Genomic DNA, 22217 nt, shown 5'->3' with positions numbered 1-22217 from the left:
TACACAATGATACCATGCGACCCTCGTCACCCGCTTAGAGAGGCCTGCAAGCGGGCAGCCGCAGGTTTGAATCCGGCCTGTGTGTCTGTAGTCTCGTATCAGTCCCCTGTCTGTCTCCGTGATGTCTCTTTAAATCAGCATCTTACACTTAACTGACGTCGATCAATCGATTGATTGATCAATCTATCAATCCTAGCAAACGGAGACTCTTTACAAAGAGCAGGAAGAGCACCTTCCTCTCTGTTTACTGATTCAAATGGGACAGAGGATCTGCGGTAAGATACAGGAAGGATTCCTCTCATGGTCGTCCACACTCCCCTGGAGGTCGGAGCACGCCGTGCTTGGAGGAGGACGGCGGTGGAGGCTGAGCGTCTGGGACGTCAGGGTGCAGTGGGGCGCTCTGTCTCCTGGAGAGCCCGGTTTCTGCTGCTGGGACAGAGACGTCCTGGGATGTGACCTGGAAGGACGTTTGAGACAGACGTGCGTACGGAGTTCAGGGATATTTAAGTTTAACTTCTAACTAACACTTGTTTTTATTTTAGTTTCGTCCTGTTTTTTGATTCTGAAACATTCCTGCACGTTTCCCCTCGAGTGTTTGTGTGTCCACATGATGGATGCAGCTCCACCACAGCTGAGTGACAGAAGCAGGCTGTTTAAGGGTTAACTTTTTATCCGTGCTTTCTCAGATGTGTTAAACATGTCTGATGTAGCATGAACTCCAGGAGGGTCCAAATGCAAGCGATGACATGTTTTTATGGGATTTCTCCTGAAATCAAACGACAACAAACAGCCGCTGTCACAGGTGAGGAATGTTAGAAATGTGACAGCACACAGAATCACGATGCATGCTTCCTCCTGCTCGTGTACCCAAGCTCTGATTTGGAAAGTGTGCGATGACAAACGGCCGTGGACAGAAGGAGCAGGTGGCCACTATTAAAAGCGGATCCTTGACCTGGACGTGTTCTCAGGCTGTGTTTGAAGGGGGGTCACTGGGTGAGCGCACACAAACAGAAGCTCCTCACTGCTACGTAGGTGGCCGAGAGATGACAACATGGGAACGGTGAGGACGAGGAGGGACGGCGTTCACATACCAGCTCACGATGGCCAGCCGCTCTCCTGTTACACAAGAGGTTTGGTCTCCTTCGCTCCCCTTTCATGTGTGGAACCTGACCCGGGTCAGCCGTCCCAGACCAGCGTTTTGTTTTAATTAATCCTGGAGCTGGAGGCAGGCTGAGGGCTCGTTGTGGGGCTGCACAGGCTCCGGTTGCTTTCTCCTTTATTCCCACTGACAGTGCATGTGTGCTGGGTAAGGCCACGGCACGGTCCCCTGTGAAAACCTGCACAGCACTCTACATGAGGCGCTGCTGCAGACAGAATCCATGCATCTGTTTTTAGGGGGGGGGGGGCATGCTCCTTCTCTCTGTAGCGTCACACTGAGGTGAACAACAGAGGAACCATGACTCCAGCACGGCCTCCTCGCGGCTCCTGAACCACCTGAGTGAGTCCTGTGAGGAGCTCCTGCGGGGGCGATCCCTCTCCTGCGTCCCACCCAGTTAAAGTCTCATTTTTAATTACATTAAATTCCTCTGACATCATCGTTTGCGTTACGTGTGCGCAGCTAAAAAAGCTTTTTTTTTTTTACTGCATCGAGCTTGACGTGGCCGTACAAGCTCGACTGAAAGTGAGAGAGAAGGAGGGAATAATAATAATACAGGACTTAAGTACATTTACCTACATGAGGAATTTGGCTTCTTGTGAAGGAAAAAACAAGACTACAAGGACTTTAACAAAATATAATATGAGAAGCAATTACCAATATATACGATACACTGTGGAGGAAGCAGCAGGAGCAACACTTGTTTTGTTGTTCCACTCCAAGAAAGACGCAAAAAACACAAGTTGAAAGAAAGACGTGTTTTAGTGACGCGTCCGAAAGGGAAAAACACTCCGGAAGGTTTCTTTATGATTCTTTAAAGTTTGATTCCATCCCAAATAAATTCATCACTTCACGTTAGCTTATCATGCTATGGACGGACGCTGAGCTCCGGCTTTCCTTTTGCTTCTCAGCTCCACAGCGACGTGACGACGACATGTCGCTCGTATCACACGTGTGTTGTCAGGTTGTTTATAACAAAGGACGAGCACAGTAGAAACATTCACCTCGACGTCAGAGGAAACCGTCATCCTCCTCATGAACTCAACATCCACATAGTGTGAGTAAAACACAGACGTGAAACAGACCGCGCGCCTGGCCCTTTAAGAGACTGTTTTCAGTCTGCAGTCGTTTGACCAGCAGCTCGGTTCTGACTCCAGCGGCGCCTAAACCGAGTCCTCTCCATAAATACCTGTGACGCCTGGATGTTTCTGTTAGTGCAGCAGGTGTTTTCTGTTTAATATACGACCCCCCCCCCCCCCCGCCCTTTCTGTTTAAAACCTTTTTGGTCGAGAGGACAGAGTCAGCGAGAGGAGGTTCAGGCACTAATCACGAGACGACCTGCGCCCCGTCTTTACTGAAATGTAATGACACGTTGTTTCTTGGCTCAACCAACATCTCCTATTAGCTCTATTAAACTTTCAAATGAAGCTTGATGAACTCAAATCTCCGGGGAAGAGACGTCCAGCAGGCGGAGAACACAGAAAACATTTAGTAAAGTTCCTTCAGTCGACAACGTGAGCTGGTCGAGTCTTCAGATGGGACGACATGCAGCGACCTGTAGGCCTGGTCACACGTCCTGCATGCCTGACCACCCAGGGGAACAGTGACCCCGTGTCACTCCCTTCACTCTGAGCAGACCCCGGGGGGGGGTCGCAGGAAGCTTTGACACCAGATTGGCTTGAAGAAGCACTGAGGTATCAGGTCCGATACAGAACTAATGTGAGACGAGTTGATAGCAGGAGCGGGGTCTCTCTGAGATCCTGGGAGGTAAGGCGTGAGCGGTAGCGGGCCCTGACCTCAGGCTCGGTGCTGATTGCGGGGTAATGTTCAGCTTCCAGGCACACGCTGATGATCAGGGTTCTTTTTGTCCGTACCTGCCCGCTCTCTAACATCACCTGCCAGTTGTAATTGGCCATGAATGAAGAAGCATGTGAGGTTTGGCACGCATCGCTCCGTCACTCGCTGGGCCAAAACACACAGACGTGTGTGTGTTGCTTCTGGTTCTGAAGTCACTTGTAAGTAGCAGCTTACAAGTAAAAGTACAACAAACACGTCCGTGCGTTTTGATAGGAGGTCAGGAAGCTCTCCTGAGATCCCATTTCCTCCACATTATTCATCCTACACTAACATTGTGTTTGTGCAGCTGATAACCACACACCTGAAAATACATCATCCTGACAGGGGCTAAATGGAGTTTAAATGACTATTGAAATAAAATGATTTCAGCCATCAGTCGCTCTGTGAAGGGTTAAGCCATCATTCTGCTGGCAAGGACAAGTTAATGATATCCTGTGGGAGGTGTGGAGGACACAGCGCTCTGTGTTAGCGGCAGATTTATGGGGAAATAATCAGGTGCAGCCGGTCGGACTCAGGCAGCACGGTGAGAAACCAGGCAGATAAACAGCTCAGACCACGGGTGGAAGCACCGCAGTCCAACGGGTAGCTCATCACAAGACTGCAGGAAGAGGGACCTCCACCTGAGGGACGGTTCTAATGTAATGATCTGCTGATCATCTATCAGTCAATACTGATGGACTCTGCAGCAGCCTCTACCATCAGTGTGTGAGTGTGTGTGAATGGATGAGTTCATACTGATGGACTCTTTACTCTGCAGCAGCCTCTACCATCAGTGTGTGAATGTGTATGAATGGATGAGTTCATACTGATGGACCCTGCAGCAGCCTCTACCATCAGTGTGTGAATGTGTATGAATGGATGAGTTAATACTGATGGACTCTGCTGCAGCCTCTACCATCAGTGTGATGTTAAAGCTGCTTGGCCGCAGTAATACGAGTGTTTGGTGGTTTAGCAGGTGGCCTTTGCTGTCTTCTCTGTTCAGGATGGACTCTGTGTGAGTTTGGCAGGCTGGGAATGAGACCCCATGCTGGGGGGGCAACAGCCTGGATGTGTGCAGGTCTAAGGCGTCTCTGCTGGTGCAGCTCAGGAATGGTTTCTTAGAGAGCAGAGGTCGAGGATGTCAGCGGCCATGAAGAAGCAGCCGTCTGGTGGGGGCAGGTCCGGTTTTTAAACAGGCCTGATGTGATTGTTGCTGCTAAATACACTTAAAGCTGTTTTACACCGCAGGTCCCACCGACACATTCACACACTGATGGTAGAGGCTGCAGCAGAGTCCATCAGTATTAACTCATCCATTCATACACATTCACACACTGATGGTAGAGGCTGCTGCAGAGTAAAGAGTCCATCAGTATTAACTCATCCATTCACACACTGATGGTAGAGGCTGCAGCAGAGTAAAGAGTCCATCAGTATTAACTCATTCATACACACACACACACACACTGATGGTAGAGGCTGCAGCATGAAGAGTCCATCATATGTAACTCAGGCTGTCAAACAGTCAATAATAATAATTTCCTTTATTGATCCGATCCGGTTTCATTGTCTGTTTGATGAAGATGAACACACAGAGGGAGGAGGAGGAGGCTGCCCACAGCGAGCGCTGAAGAGCAGTTTGGGGGTTTGGTGCCTTGCTAAAGGGTACCTCAGCAGACCCTGGGGTTCCCAATCCAAGTCCCTACAGACTGAGCTGCTGCTGTCCTAATTACAGTTGTTCATCTGGATTAATTGTAATTAATAGGCTTTTATTTTGAAGTTTTTGTCCTAACTTGGGAGGACTGAATTCATCGTGCTCTCTCTCCTCGCTCTCACACTGGGTGAACTCTGGATTTAAATCCATTTACACACATTCACAACCCACTGACGAAGCAGAGGGAGCAACTTGGGGTTAAGTGTCTTGCACAAGGACACAGCGGCAGGAGCTGGGGATCAAACCCACGGCCTTCCATTTGATAGTCGACCACCTGAGCCACATTGTTCTTCCCTCCAAAGGGCCAGATTATAAAATAATCCACATTAACATTAACTCCAATTACAGATCTTTAATTTCATGGAGCTTGACTGTGATTGGCTCCCTGATAATAACGTGTTCTCATGCTGCCAGGTTTCCTGGATGAGAGCTTTTACATCCGGTCTGATTCCAACACTTTGGTCTTTTCCAGTCTCTGGTTTTGTCTGGAAATATAAAAGTGTGTCCTTGAAGAAAGTTCAGCAGCAGAATGAATTTAACAGTTTGAGAAACTTGTGTGTCGTCTTTCGGAGGGAGGAAGAAGTGTGTGAGGTCACACGGTGGTTAACTGAGTTTACACACACAAATCCCAAAGAGAGAATGAGATTTATTCTGAGAAATAAACCGGAGACATTTGGAAATATTTGGCACCCGTTGATTTCCAGAGCTGAAATAATCAATGAACTTTGTGTCAGGAGGTGTGATGAGCTCACACTGAACAGTTTTCAATAAAAAGGATGGAAGAGGAGAGGCTCTTGATTGGCTGTGTCCGTACGCCGCTCACACCAGAAGTTCAAATCTTTCTACTTTAAAGAAGTTTTGTCTCCTTTGCTTCAGAGCTGTTTGTTGGTGGAGGAGCTGCAGCTCAGCGAGCAGGTTAGTCATGAATAAATGTGTGACTGAAGAGATGCGTTCAAGGACACTCCTCAGTGCCCCTCTGAGCTGCTGTCTCCTGCTCCGCTGCCCCTGCCAGGCCTCCACCACCGCTCCTTCACCTCAAACCATCCCAGCGGAGAGAGCGGACCCTGGGCGGCGGAGGGTGGCGGGGTCAGGCTTCAGCAGCCATCAGCCAGCCGGCGCTGCCCGTACAAGGAGCTGCGGCCGTCAGACCGTTTTAATCTCGTGTTTTTGACTCGAGGCTGCTGGAGATGCTGTGTGGAGGTGTGTGTGTGTGTGTGTGTGTGTGTGTGTGTGTGTGTGTGTGTGTGTGTGTGTGTGTGTGTGTGTGTGTGTGTGAGGGAGGGGGGGGGCACAATCAGAAAAGGAATTTCTAAAGCTTGAGTGGAGTTTTATTTGAGTCTCAGCCAATCTTGATAAGTCACACAGGATTGAAGCAGCAGAGCCTGCAGCAGAGACGTGTGTCTGTCTTCTGTTTGCACAGATACTCATCATTTTAATAAAATGTGCATTTATTAAGGCTGCTTTAAAGGTTAAAGGTCAGATATGACCTCACTCTTCCTTTACAGGTACTGCACATCTTTGTTCTAATACATTAAACTCCTCCTCTGCCCACCATGCGAACTCGTCCTTTCACTGCTAATTAGTTAAATGAACTCACATGTGGACCAAAGAAAAACATTTCCCCCCACTGCTGTTTCACACTGAATTACTTCTGATTACTTTGTGAAGTCCAAACAATCAATCATGTGTCACCTGAGCTCTGAAATATCAGCTCCACATGAAGCACTGCGTGTCTGATCAGCCTGACAGACAGTGTTTTTAACCCTTCACAGGTCGAACACGCAGAGGGAGCGTGTCCATGTTAACCTGCTGCTCGTGTGTCTATCAGGCCTCTGCATGTAGAAGGGTTAGGATTAAGAACCGTGCACACAGGGGGGGGGGGGCTGCAGAGACCCGAGCAGGTCGGTGAACCTGGGCAGTGCTCGTATCGTGTGCTCAGGTTGTTTCTCCTCTCTGGATCCTTGCTCGTGTTAGTCTGACTCCACGTTGAACGTATAAAAGCTTCGTAGTGAAGTGAACTTGCACCTGTCCAGTCTCAGACTAACTTCCAGACCCTTCTGTTCTTGTTCCAAGTCCCCACCATCTGCTGCTGCTGTCGTGTGTGTCCACACAGCTTCAGCTTCCTGTGTGCAGATGGACACACGCGCTCCGCCTTACTTTAACCTTCTGCAGGGAGTCCATTTCAAGCTCTGAGGATAAAGAGTCAGGAGAGGTTTAGTTTTTATATGAAGTTGAGTGATGGATGTTTTGATAAATGTGCCTTCAAACAGCGCTGCAGGTACAAATCAACACCTTTGTCAGTCTCAGGAGTAGAAGCTGCAGGGTTTAAATAATGCCCAGGTGTGACGACAGAAGAAGTTGTGGGCGTGGCCGATAAGTTGTGTTGATGTGTGTCATGTTCTCGTGCACAGGCTGTCCTCGCTGCTGTGGACGAGGTCGCTGCTGGCGAGTTCTTTAAAGACACTTTTGTGGGAGTAATAAACCCCGCAGGCTCTAACGCACGTGGACCTGGAGCCTCACCTGTCCGGCAGCAGGACGCGCTCTGCGGCACGGCACGGCTCGGCTCGGCTCGGCTCGGCTCTGACAGCAGTGATCCGCTCTGCGCTCAGCGATGTCACTGTGACAGCGTCTCCGGTCATGAGGAGCACCGGGATCAGGACTGCGCCACTATGAGACCGGATCTAACCGAGCAAGCAGCGCAGACCGACAGGATCCGAGTGTGTGTGGATCATTACAGCCAAGGGACAGCAGCAGTTTGCCTTCTCATATCAAGTCCATGATCGGGAGGGCGAGAGAACTCTGCAAAGGTAAGACCAGAGAGACTGTGTCAGACCCGGACCCGAGGTCAGCCTGGACCTTTGTGATTTCTAAAAAGATAACTTTATGAAACATGTCTTCTATTGACATGCAAAAAAAAAAATGTTGAAGAAATCTAATTACACAGGCAGATATTCCACATGTCTAAACATGCACTTACTGACTGATCTGTCAGGAGATGTTTGAGTATGAAAAGATAAGAACAGAAGATGTTTACAGATCTGCACTGCCCCGAACTTATAGTTTAATGATATCTCTCCATCAGTGACTGATCGATATCAGTTTCAGAGATTTATCACAAATGAAATTCACATTTTTAATCTACATTAAAGGAAGGTGTTTTATTTTGAAAGGTTATATCCTTTAGAAGCTTTTCCTGACATAAATCTTGTCTCCCACACTACAAGGCAGCACGTGCATTAAACAAGATCCCACATTCATGTATGACTGCACATAAAGAGTCTTTGGAGGATATCTGGACATTAGTTTTAAAACAGCACTGATGATTCTCACTTTGATAGTTTGTTCTGATTTTAAAATTAGAAATGAAATCTGTCCGTGATGTGTTTTTTTTTCTCTTTTTGGACGAACCTGTTCATGTAGCCTTCTGCCTGTTTCTCATCACTGTCCATCATTAAATCCTTTAAGAGAATTCAGATAACTGAGCTGAGAATCTTAAACAGAAGGCAGAGACTTCGTGCAGCTTCTCTCTTCATCACTATAATGTGAACAGTTCTCTGGATTCTGTGCAGAGACTCAATCTTGTGCCAGGAATACTACATGTGGGAGGAATGTGACTTCAGATCTCTTCTCCTGATAAGCTTTTATTTTGACAAGAAGACATAGTAAAGGACGGATGTACTGACAAATGTTGAAAATACCACATGCATGCAGTGTGACTCACACACAGCATGACAGCTGTTTCATCAGCACTTTAAATGATCATGACTTAAAGACAGACTGACTGTCAGATCAGCCTTTGACTGATTTATTAACAAGACAACAACCAGAGCAGATTTTAACAGTGAGCATCTTTAAGTCATTTACGTGTAGTGAGGTGTGCAGACTCTACTATAGCTGAGTGTTCTTAGCTACCATGCTGGAACTTTAGCGCTCACAGTAAATCATGAAAACATTTCTCAAAGTTTTCGTCAAGTTCTCCAGGAAACAGCATCATCATGCTGACTGTGTTCAGGTGTAATGTTGAGAAAACATGCAGCAACCTCTGGTGTTCCAACATGAAGTCCATGCTGAAGAGTAACATCATGCAGTTCCTGGAGTGTCCACTAGAGGCTGGCTGCAGTACCTGGAGTGTCCACTAGAGGCTGGCTGCAGTTCCTGGAGTGTCCACTAGAGGCTGGCTGCAGTACCTGGAGTGTCCACTAGAGGCTGGCTGCAGTTCCTGGAGTGTCCACTAGAGGCAGGCTGCAGTACCTGGAGTGTCCACTAGAGGCTGGCTGCAGTACCTGGAGTGTCCACTAGAGGCAGGCTGCAGTACCTGGAGTGTCCACTAGAGGCTGGCTGCAGCAGCACAGGAAGTCACATACACACCCATTCAAACAGCCTGTTTTTACAGCAGACATGAACATGTTTACAGCCTGCTTCAAAAAACCAAATAGGTGTGATTAGCTCATGTCTCCATCCACACACACTGTACGGGGGGAATGTTTTGATGACTCAGCAGTTTTGATTGGATGAAGGATCAGAGTTATTCACAATAAGGCTGAGACAGCATTTCCAGCACAGAGACCGCCATCCTTGGGACTCCAGCGCCCCCTGCAGGGACACACAGGGGACTCCAGCACCCCCTGCAGGGACACACAGGGGACTCCAGCGCCCCCTGCAGGAACACACAGGGGTCTCCAGCGCCCCCTGCAGGAACACACGGGGGTCTCCAGCGCCCCCTGCAGGGACACACGGGGGACTCCAGCACCCCCTGCAGGGACACACAGGGGACTCCAGCGCCCCCTGCAGGGACACACAGGGGACGTCATAATAATAATATTTACAATCTGTGGTTGTGAACAAACAACACCAAGAATCCGGAGCCACATGGAAGCATTTCAATCAGGAGAGACAAGTGATCTTAGATTGAATTTATTACAGTGAAGAGTGATGGACAGAGTGATGGACAGAGTGATGGACAGAGTGAAGGACAGAATGAAGGACAGAGTGAGATTTGACAGAACGTTCTGGCACTTGGACTCTTCGGGGTGGAAGATGTGTTTAGTGATGAAGTCCTGCTCGTCATTAGGATAGACCCCCCCATGGAGTCCAGACCCTGGTGGTGGAGGACTGATGATTTGATGAGACCGAGGTGGAGTTGACTCTGCTCCTGAAGATGGCGGTGATGGGGAGGTGGAGGGGCGCACGAAGCCAGCTTGAAAGAACTCGGGAAGAAAAAGGATCATATTTAAAAGGAGAGCTGAACGATGATTGGCTGAAAACGAAGGAGGAACGCTGCACCATTGGTTAGATGAGGTCAGCTGACAGAACAGCTGATTAACCCACGGACGGCCCAAACTGACAGCTCGAGAATGACAGCGTGAATAAAGGGTGACTGAGAAACCTGATTGTGGATCACTTAAAGTCTTCCTCACTGAACTTTGGCTCAGCTTCATTTGTTTAATCTACAGAAATAAAAGTTCATCTCTCAAGTTGCTGAAGATCCGACCGTGATGTGACATCATTGATCTGTTTATTCATGTTTTCATAGTATCACAGTTTTGACCTGAATAACAGCTGCTAGAGGAAACGTAGCATCAGAGACAGACGACCTTCTGTTCTTAGTGCAACATCCAAAACCAACACAAATCCCAACAAGGTGTTTCAAGCTGCATCCTTTTAATGCTCATGCTCTCTAACCAGTGCAGCATGCACTTTGCCTGGCATTGAAATACCCCACAGGCAGGCAGGCAAAGAGTCACAGTGCTGCTTCAGTGGGTCACAACACTGTTTCAGTATCAGGACCAGGAGGAAGGATGCCGTGCCAAATCAGTCAGCTGTTCTCCAGAGAGAGCCAGAGACTATCCTTTGGTCATCAGCAACCTCTTCAGCTCCTGTTTGAATGTTCTCTGTGTTCTTTACAACCGCGTCATACGTGTGTGTGTGTGTGTGTGTGTGTGTGTGTGTGTGTGTGATTTGCATTTTTTTTATAGTGCATCAAATCAAACATCCTGCATCTTCTGTGTTTTTGTGTGACTAGTGTTTAAAATGGGTACTGCAGTCCAAATTGTTAATAGCCGTCTCACGTTGTCCCCTCCTCTGTGGAGTCGACGCTCGCCCATAAGGACTTTGAGTGTGTATGCACAGACGTCACAGGCCAGCTCACTGGATCACACAGAGTAACAGTAGCGTCTGCCTTCACTGCCTGCATGTTTACACCACAGTCTGCTTGGTGTGTCGGCGCCTCGAGTCGTGACCTGAGATCTTAGAGGAACTGGTTTTAGATGCTGCAGCTCTCTCCTCTGGTCTGGGCTGTATCAGCATGAGAGCGCAGGATGTGATGTGTGCAGCTCTCTGGCTCATAATGTCGAGCGCTGGATATAGAAGCAGAGGATAATCCTTGAAACATGGAGCGAGTTTAGTCCTACAGCGGCCCGAGGCGTTTCTGTAAACAGCACTGAGGGAGAAAAGCCTGTTCTCATCAGCGGCTCCAGAAACATGGACACACGTCCCTGCAGCGTGCAGGGTGCAGCGTGCAGCGTGCAGCGTGCTGCGTGCAGCGTGCAGCGTGCTGCGTGCTGCGTGCTGCGTGCAGCGTGCTGCGTGCAGCGTGCAGGGTGCAGCGTGCTGCGTGCAGCGTGCAGCGTGCTGCGTGCATCGTGCTGCGTGCATCGTGCAGCGTGCAGGGTGCAGCGTGCAGCGTGCTGCGTGCAGCGTGCAGCGTGAGGGAAGTGCTCGACGTTAGCTTGAGGATTAGAGTTGTGACAATCGTCTCACACAAACTTCAGTGAGCAGGTAGCTGTTGAGAGGACAGACTCGTCTGCCTGACGATAACATCTGCTGCACAGCAGTCACGCTCGCACTGGGAGATCCAAACAGCCTCCATTTATTAAGACTCAATTTATATAAGGATGTCTTGAAGAGGTGCAGACAGAGCGCTGGCTCAGCTCTCACTGCCGACACATGAACACGGATGGGATCCGTTTTATTCCGCCATGTGTGATTGGATGCTTGTGTTGATGCAGTGTTAGGGTATAAAACAGACTTTGGGGGCTTTGAATACGATGAACCCAATGACTTATTAAAAACTCCAGCAGTCTGTTTTCACGCTCTTGTCGTGTGCATGAAAGGTGGTCACATATTACCCAGAATCCTCTCCTCCATCTTCCTCTAACATGTGTCTCTATCTGTCCACAAACCCCCCAATGAAAAGTCCGTCCTCTCCATCTTCTGCCTGCTCTACTTTTCAGAAAATGTGTGCTCAAACAGGCCGTTTGGAGATTTTCCCTTCATGACATCACAAAGGGCAGTAGCCCCTCCCCCAGGTGGGTGTTTGTTCTGCCCTCTGAGTCTGCCTTCTCACCGTAAACAATAGGACATGGGTACTCTGACTTTACATCCAATACTGAATGAAAAATGAAGCTGATGCTGAAGTGTAACATCCTGCAGTTCCTGGAGTGTCCACTAGAGGCTGGCTGCAGTTCCTGGAGTGTCCACCAGAGGCTGGCTGCAGTACCTGGAGTGTCCACTAGAGGCTGGCTGCAGCAGCACAGGAAGTCACATACACACCCATTCAAACAGCCTGTTTTTACAGCAGACATGAACATGTTTACAGCCTGCTTCAAAAAACCAAATAGGTGTGATTAGCTCATGTCTCCATCCACACACACTGTACGGGGGGAATGTTTTGATGACTCATCAGTTTTGATTGGATGAAGGATCAGAGTTATTCACAATAAGGCGTGTAGCTGAGCTGATTGACAGGTGGGCGCCGTGTAACGGTTTGTCAGGAGGCTTAAAACCCGCCTCAGCTCTCAGCCTGTCGTTAGCTTGACTCAAAGTTAGCCTGAGACAGCATTTCCAGCACGGAGACCGCCATCCATGGGACTCCAGCGCCCCCTGCAGGGACACACTGGGGACTCCAGCGCCCCCTGCAGGGACACACGGAGGACTCCAGCGCCCCCTGCAGGAACACACGGGGGACTCCAGCGCCCCCTGCAGGGACACACGGAGGACTCCAGCGCCCCCTGCAGGGACACACTGGGGACTCCAGCGCCCCCTGCAGGGACACACGGAGGACTCCAGCGCCCCCTGCAGGGACACACAGGGGACTCCAGCGCCCCCTGCAGGGACACACGGAGGACTCCAGCGCCCCCTGCAGGGACACACGGAGGACTCCAGCGCCCCCTGCAGGGACACACGGGGGGACGATACTTAGTCTTCCTCCTTTAATATTTACAGTACATTCTTCATGCCCCCCTTCGCATCAAACCAACAGGCACTTTGCTCAGCAGAGGGTTTTTGTGGCCTTTGTTTTGGTAACAAACAGAGTAGATTTAGTTTGTCGCTGTGTTTCATGATGATGCAGGATTAACTTGGTCTCCGTCTGGTAACAGGAAACGCTTCACACTGTGTTATAGTCTGAAGTAAGTGTGAGGTCTGTGTTGTGTGAAGGTACACGTACGAAGTCAGACTTTTATAAAGAATACTGAACCTTCCATTTCCTGTTTATGTGTAAGTGAGACAGATTATTGCCTCTGTCTTCTGTTGGGATTACATCACAGGTGTGTAAAGTTGAGAGAAGTGTGCCATGAAGGTCATAATCCACCACACACACACACACACACACACACACACACACACACACACACACACACACACACACACACACACACACACACACACACACACACACACACACACACACACACACACACAAAGGAAGAGATTTATTAAGCTGAGAGTCTGCACTGAAGGAAGGAAGGAACGTCTTTCAGGTTAAAGGACTTTACAGGATGAAGAAGCTTTATTCCAAGTATATTTGAATGATGAGACTTGTTTTATTCATTTTTATTGGACTTGTTCATTTCTGTTTAAAAAGCTTTTCATCAGGTGAGTTTTTTTAAACTGAGTGGATTTTTCCTGCTGCAGCCAGCTGGGTGAAAATGGATTTGAGCTTGCATAGCGCTGCACTGGGACTGATTCAGACTCTTTAAACCAGGATGTTTATGAAGGTAGATGAAGGAGTTTTGTGACCCCCCCCCCCCCCCCGTGTGAGGTGGGGGAAAGAAAAGAGAGTATTTCCCTGTACAGTAAGAACTATTTTCTGTTATCTTTCAACAAAAAGACTGAGATTAGATTAGACTAGATTAGATTAGATTAGACTAGATTAGATTAGACTAGATTAGATTAGATTAGACTAGATTAGATTAGACTAGACTAGATTAGACTAGATTAGACTAGATTATATTAGACTAGATTAGACTAGATTAGATTAGATTAGACTAGATTAGATTAGACTAGATTAGATTAGACTAGATTAGACTAGATTATATTAGACTAGATTAGACTAGATTAGACTAGATTAGATTAGACTAGATTAGATTAGACTAGATTAGATTAGATTAGACTAGATTAGACTAGATTAGATTAGACTAGATTAGACTAGATTAGATTAGATTAGACTAGATTAGATTAGACTAGATTAGATTAGATTAGATTAGACTAGATTAGATTAGACTAGATTAGACTAGATTAGATTAGACTAGATTAGACTAGATTAGATTAGACTAGATTAGATTAGACTAGATTAGACTAGATTAGACTAGATTAGATTAGACTAGATTCGACTAGACTAGATTAGACTAGATTAGACTAGATTAGATTAGACTAGATTAGACTAGATTAGATTAGATTAGACTAGATTAGACTAGATTAGATTAGACTAGATTAGATTAGACTAGATTAGATTAGATTAGACTAGATTAGATTAGACTAGATTAGACTAGATTAGATTAGACTAGATTAGATGACTTTATTGTCCACTATGGTGGAAATTTGTCTTTGGCTTCTCCAAAATATAAAAAACACACAGGACAAATGAAAACACTCCACAAAGTACAACAACACGCAATAAATAAATAAATAAATAAAGGGGGGGGGGGCAGCAGATGTAATAAGTGTACCCTCACTTGTGCAGTCTTGACCTCTTTAAATGGTGTTGAGAGCTCGTACAGCGTGTGGCAGAACAGATCTTCTGTAAATATTGCGGCTCGCCCCTCGGGACTCTGAATCTGTGACCAGATGGCAGCAGAGTGTGAGGAGTCCCCAGATATCTGTCTGGCCTTCCTCACCACCGCACTCTGAAACACATCACAGAGTCGCTTACCGACCACCTTCCCTGCAATCTTTACAACAGAGGACATCTTGGTTTTTTTGCCTCACATTTAAGTTTCCATACCTTTGAGACCTTTGAGAGACGGACACGGAGCGTTACAGACCGGCTCGCAGTCTGTTCTCACCGTGCACGCCGTGGCTTCTCTCCAATCACATGCAGAATGGGGAAAAGCGGTATAAATGATGGATGGTGAATGACAGTAGTGGAAAAGAGAGGTTTACTTTTTATATTTTATTGTTTTTATTTTTCAGATGGAAAACCCTGGTGGAGGCAGGAAGCGTCGACGACCCAGCGTCACCTGAAGAGCTGGAAGGTGAGCATGTCAGACCATCAGAGGAAGAAGTAGGCCAGTAGGTTTTGCTGGCAGACTGTGGGCTTACAGGTTTCACCAGCAGCTCGTTTCCACTACACTGCCCATTCGATCTGGGCCTCATGTTCAGCCAGACACCGCAGAGAAACTCATTTTATAAGTGATGCTAAAATATTAAGCTGACCTGCGCAGAGAGAAGGTGTCACATGTCAATTAAGTAATTAAAGAGGGGCAGGTGTAGGCTACAGGTATCCCACAATGCCGTGCAGACAGGGCCACTATAGGCTGAAAGCCAGACACAGTTTCCATGTGAAAGAGCTGACAGAGCAGGATGGATCCGCTTACACTTCCCACAATGTATGCACACTGTATACGAGCACAGGAAATGCAAATACTCGTGGTCTGGCGCTATAGTCGAGTCAGTCTCCACTTTGGTTCAGATGAAAATCTCTTGATATCTGTTGCCTCACTCTGTAGTCAGACACCTGAGCTGCAGCCTGGAACAAAACGTAACGCAGTCGTGTTTGTCAGAGGAGGTTTTAAATGTATGGTAGGAGGGGCTTAAACAGCGTCTCCTGCAGGGGTCAAATCCGCTCCTGTTGGTGGTCTCAGACGTTTTCATGAACTATTGATGAGCAGCCTGGAGCGCCTGTTTCACTGAAGTAACACATTAGACTTTAAGGACCAATCAGAGAGCTGCTCTCTTCCTCTGTGGTCAGACGTGAAGGAACCCTGCTGTGTTCCACGCTCAGTCCGTTCGGTGCTCTGCAGAGGTGCCTTTGAGCAACACTTGTACCTTCATGTTACTGATGAAAACGTTGTCTTTGTACCAACAGGTGATGCTGTGGACGGTGGCTTCACTGCTGATGCTGGTTGAAGACGTGTTTTCTGAAGAGGAGAATAAAGAGGCTCATTTGGACCTCCAGCGGGTCCTCAGGCACCCCTCCTGGTCTCCTGCAGAGAACCTGGAGCAGGACACAAGGTTGCTCACACGCTGGCCTGAAGACATTGGTTAGTAATTGTTCTACCATCAACTTTGCCCCCTTTATAGTGCAAGGTCAACCTAAACATAAACGCTTTTGGTTGAGGACGGGGAAGCCATGGTGCAGGTTTAAATGGTTTCGATGTTGACTGTTTGTGTAAGACAGGAAACTGCAGGAGGTCACCGAAACCACCAAGTTTGTTTATTCATGCATCCACCTCGAGCTGCACCTGGGATCTGTGTGGCTCTTTGACAAGGTCACACAAGTTCCCAGTTTGACTTCATGCAGCAGAGAACCATCATGGTCACGACTGCTGGAGCCAACAGTTCCCTTCAGGAATTCACACAAACAAGAGATAACACTTGGCTACAATCTGTCCTTCGACCCCGAAAAGAATACGTTTCATTCAGTTGAAATATGAAAATAAAAAAATAAAAAACACACACACAACACTGACACAAAGTCATTCACTAAGAGGATTCTAATGCAGACTCCAGTGGGCGGAGTTTAATTGACCGTCTGGGTGCAGTACACTAAAATCCAGAAAGGCTCAAGCAAGCAAACCGTTACACGGCGCCCACCTGTCAATCAGCTCAGCTACACGCCTTATTGTGAATAACTCTGATCCTTCATCCAATCAAAACTGCTGAGTCATCAAAACATTCCCCCCCCGTACAGTGTGTGTGGATGGAGACATGAGCTAATCACACCTATTTGGTTTTTTGAAGCAGGCTGTAAACATGTTCATGTCTGCTGTAAAAACAGGCTGTTTGAATGGGTGTGTATGTGACTTCCTGTGCTGCTGCAGCCAGCCTCTAGTGGACACTCCAGGTACTGCAGCCGGCCTCTAGTGGACACTCCAGGAACTGCAGGATGTTGCTCTTCCATGTCAGTTCAGGGTTAGGTGTCAACACCGGAGGAAAAGAAGTAGACCCATGATACTTTGTGCTTGTCAATGTGATCATGTTGAATCAGGAAGGCTGGAGTATAAACTAACAGGAAGTAAAATGTCGAGGATGTTAAAATACTCCGTCCTCGTGGGAATGCATGAAATAAAACGGCAGCGTTGGTCCCTTGTTTAACTGTAACTGAGGGCAGACACTGCATGCGAAGGGCACTTTTCTTCGACTCCATGTTTTCTAAAACGGAGCTTCATAAATCTGAAGGGGAGGCTGTAAAATAGCAGCGTGTCACTGCTGGATGACGAATGTATCCTCTGGATGTTTGCCTGCTAGTTTTCAACTCTGAGTATGACCTTGGTCAGCCGAGCTGGTTTGTACAACAGAGTAAAATAATTCATCCCATGTGTCGGAGTCTTTCATGAAGTTTGTTTTGATCCCATGTTTTCCAATTTCATTATTTGGCATTTAAAAATAAAAGTTGTTAAGATTTATTTTTAATTAAGCTGAGAGGACTTTATTTTGAAATATAGTAAGTGAGATGTGTCTCTCAACCGAAAGCTTTGATCTCCAGCTCATCAGTGAATGGACTCTTCACTCTGCAGCAGCCTCTACCATCAGTGTGTGAATGTGTATGAATGGATGAGTTCATACTGATGGACTCTTTACTCTGCAGCAGCCTCTACCATCAGTGTGTGAATGTGTATGAATGGATGAGTTCATACTGATGGACTCTGCAGCAGCCTCTACCATCAGTGTGTGAATGTGTATGAATGGATGACTTAATATGGGGGCTTGTGGGTAAAGCCTGAGTTCCTCCTTAAACCGTGCTCATCAAAGAGATGGAAAACATGACAGTGACCCTCGAGCGTCACACTGAAACTTCTCGTGACTCAAACAATAATAATATTTAGTACAGTTACACATGATTGCCAGAACATTGCCCATTCATTTGTAACATGGAAATACTTGTGTAATTACATTATAATGGAAACCAATGTGGCATGTTTTAACACGGCTGAATATGTACTCGCGCTGGCTTTGATTGAATGGGTCCTGCAGCGCTCGTCGCCTGGGGAATACCTCTATGCATTTTTCTCTTCTTTTTTTTCCTCATGATTACAAGTTTTCTCTTTTGGTAAACATCAAGGCATGAACTGACAAGCAGTAAATGAGCATGCTACAGCGCTAATAACCATTCTCTTAGGAACACACTGCATGGAGGCGTTTAGAGAAAATGCAGGGCTAAGCCATCCACGGGTCAGGAAGTAGAAATCAGTCTACACCTGGGCCAGGTCTGCGCTGGGGGGCGGCTAAATCTTGACTGAAAGGTTCCTGGCAACGGAAAAAAGCAAACTTGATCTGGAGTTGAGCCAACAGCTCGCTCCCCGGGTAATGACCCTGCATAGTGACAGTACGTGTTGCACCACTCAGCTGATAACAACATGAATCGCTCACAGTTCCATTTCTCATGTTTGCTTTCAATTTAATCCCACGCACTCTCCCCTGCTCGTGTTTTAATCCAGTGTCTGAAAAGGGTGAGACATTCTTCACCTTTCAGCCTCTAAGGTCCAAAGAAGACACTTTGGGATCCATTCACACACTGATGGTAGAGGCTGCAGCAGAGTAAAGAGTCCATCAGTATTAACTCATCCATTCATACACATTCACACACTGATGGTAGAGGCTGCTGCAGAGTCCATCAGTATTAACTCATCCATTCATACACATTCACACACTGATGGTAGAGGCTGCTGCAGAGTAAAGAGTCCATCAGTATGAACTCATCCATTCATACACATTCACACACTGATGGTAGAGGCTGCTGCAGAGTCCATCAGTATTAACTCATCCATTCACACACTGATGGTAGAGGCTGCAGCAGAGTCTATCAGTATTAACTCATCCATTCACACACATTCACACACTGATGGTAGAGGCTGCAGCAGAGTAAAGAGTCCATCAGTATTAACTCATCCATTCATACACATTCACACACTGATGGTAGAGGCTGCAGCAGAGTAAAGAGTCCATCAGTATTAACTCATCCATTCATACACATTCACACACTGATGGTAGAGGCTGCTGCAGAGTAAAGAGTCCATCAGTATGAACTCATCCATTCATACACATTCACACACTGATGGTAGAGGCTGCAGCAGAGTAAAGAGTCCATCAGTATGAACTCATCCATTCATACAGTGTCTTACTGGTGAAGCAGTGGGAGAGGTGGAGTGCCTTGCCCAAGGGCAAAGCGGACATGTGGCTGCATGTACAGAAAACAAGAAAACAAATGAAGTCTTCTGCTGTTTTAGTTTTTCTTGGAATTGCGTTGCAGGTTTATTTATTGGCATCGACCATCACACACTCGTAAAACATCCCGAGTGTGAGTCAGAGCCTGTGATATCGTGTCGCCGAGCTCTATCTCACTCGGATAACTTCCTCAGCTTGTAGTTGGATCTGAATCACACAGATAGTGGAGATTAAACAACAGCACATGCTTCAAATATGTTTATAGGTTCCAGGAGTTTGGTACTGAATGTCCTTGTCAACCTTTTATAACGTTTTTTTGGGCGACTTTTTTTTTAAAACTTGATTTAGTGAAAGGAGTGGATAGGGTCAGAAATCAGGGAGAGAGAGCGAGTGGGGGATCCAGGGTGGCCTGAAGTGAGATGTGCATAAACACACACTGACCATGTCGGGCCCTGTGTTATGAAATAGATGTGCAAAATATTTATGTACAATTTGAAAATATAATTAACAATTTACACCTGTCAGGGAAAATAATCAATCACAGATTAGGATTTTTTTGCTGGCCAATCAGTTTTTATGTTTCTTGATTCGGCCCCTGGTCTAGGTGTGCTCTTGGTTAAAGTAGTTGTACGTTAAAGGCTTCAGCCATTTATTTATTTATTGTAATTTTTTACATTTTTATAATATATGGACGCTTGTTTTGCTCAGCACTCATGACGCTGTTCTTGGCAGTTTTTAAAGATTTATTTTTGGCCTTGTTGCCTTTATTGGAGAGGGAGATAGTGGACAGAGTTGGAGATCAGGGAGGAGAGAGAGGGGGGAGAGAGAGGGCCACAGGCCGGACGTAAACCCTGGCCGACTGCGTTTTGAGGATTGGAGCTTCCATGCATGGAGACGCGCGCACTAACCACTGAGCCACCAGCGCCCCCTCTTATTTTATAAACTTATACAAACTTATCCTACATCCTGATTCCTCACCAATCATCAAAGAAGCAGAGTCTGTTTTTTTCTGGCACAATTTCACAAAGAGTGGAGAGTGGAGATTTAAGAGGTCAAAAATCTGCAGCAGCTCTTTGTAGTATGAAGATTAACTTTATTAACTTTAACAGAGGGAGGTGTTTTGGCTTTGTGGCCTTTATCAAGGACACCAAGAGACACATTGCACATATGCAGTGTCTGGATGTATCTGATTGGTTATATTTATCTTTTCTTTCCTTAACTTGTTTTTTTGGTGCCGAATCTTTTCCGAAGTTATGCTAGCTTGTTTCTTCCCGATGAGCCTGGTGAGGGCCTGAAGCCGCCTCATTATCGTGTGCGGCTGTGGCTCAGTGGGTGGAGTTGGTCGTCAACCTGAAGGCCGGTGGTTCGATCCCCAGCTCCTGCAGCTCCATGTCCGTTAGGCAAGACACTTAGCCCCAAGCTACTCTCGCTGTTTCATCCACAGAGTTTAAATGTGTGTGAATGGATTGAATGGGTGTGAATGTGCAGCTGTGACTTGAGCAGTACGTGTAGACTAGAAAAGGAACGTGGTTTTAAGTAAGGGGGGGTTCCATCTTTATGAAATGAGAATGTCTTCTTGTTCTCATCAATGCCATAAACTAGTTAATGCAACCCCTCAAAAAGTGTTAATTTAAGTCTGTTTCTAAAGCAGTGAGCTCACGCTGCAGTCAGAGCTGCTACCAAAAAAGGGAACAAATAAACTTGGCACATATTTTGGGATTATCCGGCTTTGCTGTCGCTTCTATCAAATCTAAACAGTTTTACAGGCATTTTACTTGAGTTGAAGCACTTGCTGTTGTGAAGTTTGTCTCTGCAGAAACTGAAGTCATAACAAAGTCACTAAAGTCATAACATGATTTTGCTCCTGAATTTGAGTCTAAATTCATCAAAACGTTGAAAAAACAAATGGTTGTCATTGTATGCAACAGTCTTCTTCAAATACAATCTCAGAAATGTCCCAATGAATTGAAATGTTCACCCAGATGTTTGATCTTGGCTTCCCTTTCTGTTTCTTGCAGTAGAGTGGTCGCAGGAAGAAGAACTCCCGCAGAGCAGATGGCCTCGATCTCCTCACGAAACAAACTCGCCAAGAACGTCAAGGAGGAACCGCAAGAAGACGAAGAGCAGTCGCGACTGCCATTTAGAGAAAAAAGAGATGAGGGTGCGTGATCTTGGTCTTGGCTACGACTCAGACGAGATAATCCTCTTTAAGTACTGCGTTGGCACGTGCTACAGCTCCCGCAGGAACTATGACTTGGCCCTCAAGTCTCTGCTGGACAATGGGAGCATCAGTGGGAAGAAGGTCAGCAGTCAGCCATGCTGTCGGCCGACCCGCTATGAAACTGTGTCATTCATGGACGCCCAGACCACTTGGCAGACAATCAAATGGCTCTCTGCAGCCAACTGCAGCTGTGTGGGGTGATTGCAGAGAATAAGCTACCTGAAATACACAAGCAGAGGAGAGCTCTTGTGTGAAAGAGCAGGGTGCCAACAATACTGATCTCTATCGTTGGGTGAGGCAACCCTGGTTCAGGTTGTCTGAGAAGTTGGCCTGAGGTGGGTTCCACAGTCCGGAGTCCTAGGCCTGCCCTCCACAACTAGCTTGGCTGTTGTAAACGGAGGTTCAGATACCGTCAAAGCCTGATGGCACCAGTGGGTTCCCTGCATGTTTACCACAGTACCGGGGCAGTGGAAGGATTGCCACAAGCACAGAGAGCAATCTGTCTGATCTGTTCCTGTCTTTAGTGGCTTGATTGGTGAATACTCTTTGGGCATACGCGACACCCGCTGGCAGCCATGATATGAGGTCTTCAGCTCTTTTGCACAAGAACGAATGAAGGGCATTTTTTTTATTTGCTACCCAATCTCTAAACAGTTTTCAAAATGTGATCTGAAGGGTTCAAAGGT

At 46.9% G+C, this 22217-nt stretch overlaps 1 protein-coding gene across 1 annotated transcript; it reads left to right on the top strand.

Annotated features, from left to right (window-relative positions):
- The first annotated feature begins 7303 nt into the window (after positions 1–7303).
- Positions 7304–22077, top strand: artn (artemin). Its single transcript, XM_079350169.1, has 4 exons — positions 7304–7513; positions 15117–15178; positions 16012–16186; positions 21329–22077. The coding sequence occupies exons 1-4, from the start codon at positions 7483–7485 to the stop codon at positions 21730–21732; spliced, it is 672 nt and encodes a 223-aa protein (XP_079206295.1). The 5' UTR covers positions 7304–7482; the 3' UTR covers positions 21733–22077.
- The last annotated feature ends 140 nt before the right edge of the window (positions 22078–22217 follow it).

The sequence above is a fragment of the Symphodus melops genome, assembly GCF_947650265.1.
Source record: "Symphodus melops genome assembly, chromosome: 8".
In the NCBI taxonomy this organism is placed as follows: domain Eukaryota; kingdom Metazoa; phylum Chordata; class Actinopteri; order Labriformes; family Labridae; genus Symphodus; species Symphodus melops.
Note: the sequence above shows the minus strand (reverse complement) of the source record. Positions and strands in the feature narration are given on the sequence as shown.